Source organism: Pagrus major, chromosome 23, assembly GCF_040436345.1.
Source record: "Pagrus major chromosome 23, Pma_NU_1.0".
In the NCBI taxonomy this organism is placed as follows: domain Eukaryota; kingdom Metazoa; phylum Chordata; class Actinopteri; order Spariformes; family Sparidae; genus Pagrus; species Pagrus major.
In genome coordinates this window covers 8094260-8103543 of record NC_133237.1, presented here as the reverse complement: position 1 = coordinate 8103543, position 9284 = coordinate 8094260, and the positions used below count along the sequence as shown (strand labels likewise).

Sequence of the window (9284 nt, the reverse complement as noted above, 5' to 3'; positions counted from 1 at the left end):
TGAAGTCTTCTGAATAAATTTCCTCCCAACAACAACATAGTGCACCTTTAATAATGTATTATTATTATTATTATTATTATTATTATTATTATTATTATTATTATTATTATTAATAAAAGGAAGTGAAAAGGTATTTGTGGAAATATATGCAATGCTCCTTTTTGTCTTAACGTCCTGGAGGGCTTGTCCCTATCTGTGATTGATTATCAGCAGCTGGCAGGCTGCCAAACTGTGGCGAGAGAAAGTAAACAAACTTGTGCTGTTGCCTACATGTGCTGTATGGGCTAACAACACTGTCAGTTCCGCTAACAGAAGAGTAAAGACTACTTTACAGACCAAAGCAACATTTGCATGTATGTTTAAATACTGCTTGATATGCCGCAGCTGCCAGCTAATAAGCTCTCGAGTCATCTGTTTGTACGCTAGTTCAACAAGTACAGGCCAAGACGCGTGTTCGTGGTTGTCACATGGATAAAAAGGAGACTGTAACACGAAAGCTATTGTGCATTGTTGTTGAACGTCTGAGGCTGTTGTGTAACAGGTTGCTGTCAGTGTGACCGGATGCTGGCGTAACGCAGGATTTAATTGGCTATATCACAACAAGACAGCCATTTACATACTACACAAATGGGAGGCGCCAGCATGAAACCAAAAACATAGAATATGAATTTCTCCTTTTTGGTTCCTAATACTTCTCAAAGGAGGACACAAGAGAAGAGATTAGCTGGCCATACGCTATGTTGTAAGAGACAAAAAAAAGCAGGTTTGTTTTCGAGATGCACGTGAGATGTCAATCATACTTGGGGGCGGGGCTTCTCAGGCAGCAGTGACTTCCGCTCGCCGGCTGTGCGCTATGCTAACAACAACAACAACAACAGTACAGCTTGCAGCGTCTTGTTATTGTGGCAGAATTTAGGTTTAACTACGTCCCACCAAAAACACAGCGTGGCTTAATGTTTGACTTTTCAACAAGCCTACAAGTAAGCAACGGTTTCTTTATTCAGCCAGGCTTCTAAGTTAACGTTGACGTTAGCATTTGGCTGAAATAAGTAACGCTGCGGTGGTTTTCAAGCAAGGCCAGAGACGGCAAAGATAAGCGAAAGCCAGGTCACCTCTCCGAGAGACCGGTCCACTGAGTTAAGACAACATAAAATAACCACTCCATCCTTCAGAGAAGAGCGTGTGTCCTCAAAATGAGAGGTTCGTACGGAGACAGAGATCGAGACCGTGGCCGTGACAGAAGGTAAGCAGCCAAGTCAAAACAGTCCATTTGCATGCAAGCTAAGGTTAGCCCGAACCTTTAGTGTAGTTGTCATTGTAAAAGGCTTTGATGAGATTATTGCAATTAACAGTCATAGCAGATATAATGCAATAATAATCATATACCAGGTCAGAAAACTCTTACACCTAGCTAAACAATGCGTGTCTTGATATGTTGTAGCAGCCCTCGTTTTGGGTCCAGCAGAAGCGGCCCACCACCGGGGAGAAAATTCGGGAACCCCGGGGACCGTTTACGAAAGAAGAGATGGGACCTGGATGAGCTTCCCAAATTTGAGAAGAACTTTTACAGTGAACATCCAGAAGTGCAGCGAATGAGCCAGGTAGTCCTGAGTCTGATTATCTGATGCATGTAAACATTTATTTTGGGTATGGAAAGAGAGACTCCAGTGTAATAAAATACTGTACTCTTATGTTTAGTCTGTGTTGGTTTGAGAAACTCAGTTCTTGTCTTTTGTTTTCAGTATGATGTTGAAGAGTATCGCAGGAAGAAAGAAATCACAGTTCGAGGCTCTGGCTGCCCAAAGCCCCTCACCAATTTTCATCAGGCACAGTATCCCCGTAAGCAAAACTGGGTAGCTAACAACTACTAAACTAAATCTGTTGTTACAGAATAAACTAGGATATTTGTTCTGCCTCTCCTTCTAGAATATGTAATGGATGTCCTGATGCAGCAGAATTTCAAGGAGCCCACAGCCATTCAGGCTCAAGGTTTCCCTCTGGCTCTCAGCGGTAGAGACATGGTGGGCATTGCTCAGACTGGCTCTGGGAAGACCTTATCGGTGAGACACATATCTTCTTCTACCCCTGCACTTGCAAAATTGAATACATAACTTACTGGTGAAATGCACCGCAGCAGAATCCACTGACCTCTCCCCTTTTTTCTTTCAACAGTATCTCCTGCCTGCCATTGTGCACATCAATCATCAGCCCTACTTGGAGCGCGGAGATGGACCCATTGTACGTGAAGGAATACACTAATCACTGAGTAGTCTGCTTTGGGCTATCAGAGTGTACAAGAAAGATATTAAAGCTGTCTTAATGCAACATTGAATGTCTAGTAAGCTAACAGTGGATTGTTATGGTATTGCATGTGTGCTCTGCAGTGCTTGGTTCTGGCCCCCACAAGAGAACTGGCGCAGCAGGTCCAGCAGGTGGCGTATGATTATGGAAAGTCATCCCGCATCAAAAGCACTTGTGTGTATGGGGGTGCCCCCAAAGGACCTCAAATCCGAGACCTAGAGAGAGGTGAGGGTAATTTTATGTTTGGATTAATGTTGTTTTGTTTCGTTTTTTTATTGTCCAAGTCAGCTTAAGAAATTGTTTTCTAACTGAAATCGACATTGGATTTGTCTGTCATTAATGTTGTGTGAGTTTAACAATTATGCAACACACTGAAACATAGGTGTTGAGATCTGCATTGCCACTCCGGGTCGTCTGATTGACTTCCTTGAGGCTGGAAAGACCAACCTGCGACGCTGCACATACTTAGTTCTTGATGAAGCAGACCGCATGCTGGACATGGGCTTTGAACCACAGATTCGCAAGATTGTGGACCAGATCAGGGTAAAGCTAATACACTGGTATTTGTTTTTTGTAGAAAATGTATTTTTAATGTATGTGAGTGCTTGTCTTTTAGCATCAAAGAAAACTCTGATCTGATAGCTTATGCTCTGTGTTATTGTGAAATGAAGCAGTTATTTTAGTATTGGTCCTTACTTTTCTTTGATCATTTTATTTTCTGTGTTCTCTGCCCAGCCTGACAGACAGACCCTGATGTGGAGCGCTACTTGGCCTAAAGAGGTTCGCCAGCTGGCAGAGGACTTTCTGAAAGACTATGTCCAAATTAATGTTGGAGCGCTAGAACTCAGCGCCAACCACAACATCCTTCAGATTGTTGATGTCTGTATGGAGAGTGAGAAGGACCACAAGTAAGAGGCTTGTCACATAGATCTTTTGTTTTCAGTTTATCGCAGATTGTTTGGTTTGTACTGTTAAGGGCCCCTCCTCCATTGTAATTGTTTCTGTATACTGTATGCCATTCCTGTCCCCTTTAAATCCTTAATTTAATGATTATGGCCTCTAAATATTATGTGTTTGTTTTCTTTCTGAAGGTTAATCCAGCTGATGGAAGAGATCATGGCTGAGAAAGAGAACAAAACCATCATCTTTGTGGAGACCAAGAAACGATGTGACGATCTCACACGCAGGATGAGACGTGATGGGTGAGTACATGAATGTGGTGTGAATACACTCCTGCAAAAGGAGTTGTTCATTCTGTGGTTGACCAAGAGGTTTTTGGGAACAGGAAGGAGTGCACTTCCTTTTGGGGATTAAGAATGCATCATTTTACTCAGTCATAGTGATACTAACTGGTTAAATATACATGGTCATTTATATGAAAGATTGCTTGTTTCTTTTTTAGGTGGCCAGCGATGTGCATTCATGGCGACAAGAGCCAGCCAGAGAGGGACTGGGTGTTAACAGGTACAACAAACACAATGACATTTGAACAGCAGTATTGTTCCCTTTTGCTTTTTGAAGATGATGTTCAGCTCCTAATGATGTATTCTTTGTCTGGTGTTGCAGAGTTTCGTAGCGGCAAAGCTCCCATCCTCATCGCTACTGACGTGGCCTCGCGTGGTTTGGGTATGTCCTGTGTGCTCAAGTGCATAGCAAAAATATTCCTCTGTATAACTACACATACACACAAGCTATTTGACCACTTAATATACAGGATAATGGGAATGTAATAAGGACAACAATGGTCGAAATATAATGATCAGACTCTTCACTGTATGTTTATTATTGGTAGATTTATGATCAAAAGTCAAACACAAATACATACAGATTTGCTTTTCTTTCAAAGCATATATGCTTCTCAGATAAAGATATATCTAAGAAGTATATCATGTTTAAAGTGGGTTTCCTGTAAAGATTGAAGCCACTTTGCTCTATTGACGCATAGGAATGATGTTGAATAAAGTGTGAAGATGTAAGGGGTGAGGCTAGTATAGCAGCCCCTTACAGGATGGCAATCAACCTTTAACCTAATTCTATGTTTCATTTGTTTTTCTTTTCATTTTGTTTTTGTTTGTTGTTTCCAAGTCTCTCCTCCGGCAACTAGAAGCACACAGGCCCTCGGGAGCCTGCAGCCGGACCTAGGCATGACAAATCGAAAGCTGACTTGGGGAGAGTGACGGCCTGATTAATCAGTCCCACACAGCCAACTCCACTGAAAACCTAGAACAGAGCCCACAAACAAAACTCTCCCCCCTTCCAGGACACTGGCTGCCTGGGTGACGAGGGGTGGAGGCAAGCGCGGGGTGCTGCTGGGCTTCCAAATTTGATCGTAGGGTCGGGGGCGGCCGTCAGGCAAGAGGGCGAAGAGGGGGGTATGGAGGAGGGTGGGCTCCCCTCAGCCATGCCATCATCACAGTGATGCACCACAGCATTTGTTGCTGACTAAATTCACTAAGAGACTTTGTATAAAAGTTTTCAATATCTGTCCAATTATTCTGATAGGATATGGATTAAGAAAACCTTCCTGTACAGTCCCTGAGGAGATGCATTTCCATTCCCAATAACAAACTTTGGACTGCAAATTTTTTTTTTGCCTAAATTGGTCCTGCAGATAACTCACTTTGATAGATGATACTTAAGATACAGTGGTGCGTTACAAGGAGACAGAGAAAGACAACGGCCAGGAAGTGAGCAGCCAAAGCCGGGTATGGACGGCGATGCTGGAGGCTCCCCTCTGAACTGCCCCCTGATGCCAGCCCCTGACCACCCCCCACCACTGGCTGTGCCGGCCGGCCTCTCCCTCTGCGGACGTCATGTCTGGTCCTGGCTGGCAGGAATCCTGGCCTGGAGGAGCCACCTCTCTATAATCGATTTCCCTCACTTTCTGTCCTTTCTCTCACTCTATATCTCTGCCTTTCTCACACATCATCTCTATTTTTATCCGGCTCTCACTTCTTCTCCCCCTTTTGCTAATTTCCTAAATGTTTTATTCTTTTTCTCATTCTTCCTTTTTTCTCTCTTCAATCTCCTATCTAGGTTTCCTCTTATCTTCTTGTTTTCTTTAAACCATTTCTGACCTGTCCTTTTTGTCCCTTTCCCCCCTTTCCCCCAAATCCTACTGTGTCTTGCTTTCAACCCCCTTTGTTTTTAACACTTTTGCCATTTTTTCTTTGTTTACATTATACCTGACTCACCAGTCCAGTCACTGGCTCTTGATGACTTGCTAAATCTCTTCATATGGACCAAAAAAAATGTCAGGACTTAAATTCCCTGACAGAGCCCAATCTCAGATCCCTTAGTCAAAACATCTACATGTCCTCGACTTAGTGTCTGTTTCTTGTTACTGAACTTGAAAAGCTGGGCTTGTTGATATCACTGCCATTGGAAGTGACCAGGGAGGCATTTGGAACAAGCTACACCAATCATATACCATCAAAGCCCTTAAGTAGCTGAGGCTGCTACCCACTAATGTAGGAGATGGCAGTTAGTTGTTCTTAGAAGGACGTAAGTGTTTATATAAAAGAATCCAGTAGGCCCCCTATACATGACATGAAGGACAGAGATAAGACTAGTGTAGGACCACACCCCAGCGTAGTCCAGCTGCAGCTCTAGCTCAGACAGTTTCCAGCTTTGGGAGTGTTGTGGAGGAGTGGCGAGGCGGGAGAAGGGACTACTTTTGTCCTGTGTGCTCTCCTCCTACCCCTGCAGACCTCCCAGGATTGGGTGATGGGTAGGGGTAACATTGTAAGCCATCACTAAATCTCTGATACAGGGTAAGTACTGTACCTCAACCCTCCCCATTTTCTCCTCTACCAGCCTTCCATCACTGTGCTTCCAATACAAGACTTGTTTTTCCTCTAATCAGCAGTGTTTTCTGAGCCCTTTGTCAACTGTAATGAGAAACAGACTTTTGATTTGTTTTGAACAGAATTGTTCTCCTCAAAGACAATAACTTGATCTCATTTGATTCTTAAATTTAAATCATTAATTAGTTTGTTAGACTGCAGAGTTTGTATTTTAGCCTCCCTGCCAGCGACAGCTGCTGCTATGTTTTCGGGTTGTCTGTCCATCCGTACCATTCTAGTGAACGAGATGACTCAGGGACATCTTGAGGGAGTTTCTTCAAATTTAGCACAAATGTCCACTAAGACTCAAAGTAGAACTGGTTAGAATTTGGTGATCACTGTGACCTCACCATTACTCAAGAATTCATATGCTACTTAGGACTGAATTAGGTAATGCTTGATAAACACTTTAGGTGCTTGTAAAAAGTATTAGGTAATAGGCAAAAAGACCCTTATAAGTACTGATAAGGAACTAATGGTATAATAAACTTGTTTATTGTCAGACATGTCTATGCCTTTACAAGAAACTTGAGAGAGTTTATAGATGGACACTACATATAGTATATGAGTCGGGACAGACGTGGATAAAGTTCAATTTGGACTAGTTGGCGGAGGCATACAATTGCGAGGCGAAAATTCTAGTTTTTTGCAAAAGAATCTATTTGATTCTTATACCTTAACCATTAATCAGCAAGACCTTTCATTCTGCTGAATCTGCCTTGTGCACAAAGATCACATGCTAGGTTTAATTTTGGGACCATTTGCCTCTTAAATTTTGTTTTTCCCTTTTTAAATTTTACTTAATATTTTCCAAATTATTCAGCAACCACTAACTTTTTTCTTTACTTAGTTCAGTTCTGTAACTTTGGCTGTACCCAAACTTATTTGCATGTGTGCAAGTACTTTATTATTTTATGAGATTATTGAGCCCTGTTTTGTAATTAGCATGGTAAGTAAATCAATTTTCTAATTGTGTACAAATAGCTGATACTTAAACAGGTAAGTGATGCTTTCAGAAGATGATTGGTGTCTTGGAGGTATTGTCTGTCTAAAAATTCTTCTTCAGTTGCAGAAGTACAAAACTTAAAAATGATGAATGGAGTAGATTGATTGATTCATTTCTCAGCCATTGTTAGTTTTGTTCTCACTTCTGTTTCTGTCTTTTCCGTCCCTGTTACTGGTCCCATCACACCACCCCCCTCAACCCTACCACTGCCTCAAATGTCAAGATGTGGAGGATGTCAAGTTTGTCATCAATTATGACTATCCAAACTCTTCGGAGGACTACATCCATCGCATAGGTCGTACGGCCCGCAGCACCAACAAAGGCACTGCCTACACCTTCTTCACTCCAGGGAACATCCGCCAGGCCCGCGAGCTGATCCGGGTGCTGGAGGAGGCCCGACAGGCCATCAATCCAAAGCTACTGCAGCTGGTCGATACTGGACGTGGAGGAGGCGGAGGAGGTAAGGGACCAGCTCAGCATCACAACAGGTCATGAAATAGTCACAAAATGTTATCAAAAGGAATTTTCCTTTTTTTTGTGACGATACGACTGTGGAATGGAAAATTCTGTCCATGCACAGGAATATCATTGATTACATTTTGCACTGTTTCACAAACGTTCTTTTGTGAGGTGTTCGTGTTTTATCCCATAAACAAGTAGCTGCTAGTCTGAAGGGCCAACATAACAGTGTGATGGCAATTTGACTGCCCCCATATCCTGTATTTCCAGGTGGCCGTCCCCGTTTCCGTGGCAGCAATTCTAACAATCCCAACCTGATGTACCAGGACGAGTGTGACAGACGAATGCGTTCTGTGGGTGGGAGCAGCAACACCAAGGACAGCCGTAGTGGCAGCAGCTATGGCCGCGACAGCCGAGATAACCGTGGAGGAAGCAGCCGGGACGGGGAGCGCTCCTCTTCCTCCTCCTCCTCCTCTTACAGAGATCGCAGCAGCAGGGACGGAGGGCGAAGCTACAGCTCAAGCTCCAACTCATACGACCAGTACCAGAATAACAACAGCAGCAGCAGCAGCAGCAGTCAGTACAGCAGCTCCAGGGCCAGCTCTGGGTCGGGAGGTGGTGGAGTGGGGCAGGCCCAGCCTCCTTCATCGGGCCCCCAGCCTCTAATGGCCCAGCAGTTCAACCCTCCACAGCCCATGGTGGGCCTGATGGGGCACTCGCCATTTCAGTTTGTTTCTCCATCAGGCAGAAAGTAATGTCGGTCACAAATACAGCACAACACAGTCTCAAAATTAATGAGAAATCTTGATTTTAGAGGGTTTAGTCCCCAGTAGTTGACCACTCTAACATCAACATGCCATTTGTTAGCTTGTTAAGGTTGCAACACATCAGTGCATTGTGTTTTTAGACTTCATCATTTCTATAAATCAAGACATGACAACATTTAAACTGGTTCCCAGTTTTTTTAAGTGGTCAACCCTTGAAGTCAAATTAATCACTGGTAATTCTATTGTTTGACAGAAACTTGTCTGTGTCATTTGACCAAGTTTGTCTTGAAAAATCTTTTTTGTACAAAGGTGCTGTTTTTGTATTGTGATCCTCTGTGAGCTGCTTCAGAGGATTTATAGAGAATCTGCTTCTCCTTTTAGCTGTATCAAAGGTAGGTGCTGAAGGTAATTCTTGTATACAACATTTGTTTCTGTTTTAGGTTCAATATCTATATTTTTGTTTCTGAAACTTAATATGCTCAATCTATTTGAAATGATAAAAGAAGAAACTTAGAGATCCTAGTGTATCTGAGCAAAACTAGGTTTAAAAATGTTTTTCTATACAGGTATTATTTCCTACTTTGCAAGATTTTCTTTGAAATTTATCTTGATTTCATAGCATTGATATTATTTTGGGCCATATAGAGGCAACTCTGCAGGGGCTTTGTGTAGCCATGGCAGCAGTTAATGTCACATGCATGTAAAGGAACTTTGCCTTCACAAGTTTGTTTACTGACAAATCAGACCGACCGTAGATCACAGTATTCAGTTAATCAGCAGTGTGGTCAAGTCTGCAGCAGTGACGATTGAGATTTTCTTGGCAAGTGGAATGTCCCTTTTTACAGTTTATTTAATAAAGCTCGTCAGTGTATTACTGTGTACTGTTTCAATCATTGACACTAACTT

General features: G+C 42.7%; 1 protein-coding gene across 1 annotated transcript; it reads left to right on the top strand.

Annotated features, from left to right (window-relative positions):
- Positions 1-853: 853 nt before the first annotated feature.
- LOC141019154 (probable ATP-dependent RNA helicase DDX17) lies at positions 854-9249 on the top strand. The gene is made up of 13 exons (XM_073493988.1): positions 854-1243; positions 1442-1601; positions 1743-1839; positions 1927-2060; positions 2173-2238; positions 2385-2526; positions 2684-2844; positions 3037-3209; positions 3393-3503; positions 3704-3765; positions 3868-3927; positions 7376-7612; positions 7882-9249. Exons 1-13 carry the CDS (start codon positions 1194-1196, stop codon positions 8364-8366), a joined length of 1938 nt encoding a protein of 645 aa, XP_073350089.1. The 5' UTR covers positions 854-1193; the 3' UTR covers positions 8367-9249.
- Positions 9250-9284: the final 35 nt, after the last annotated feature.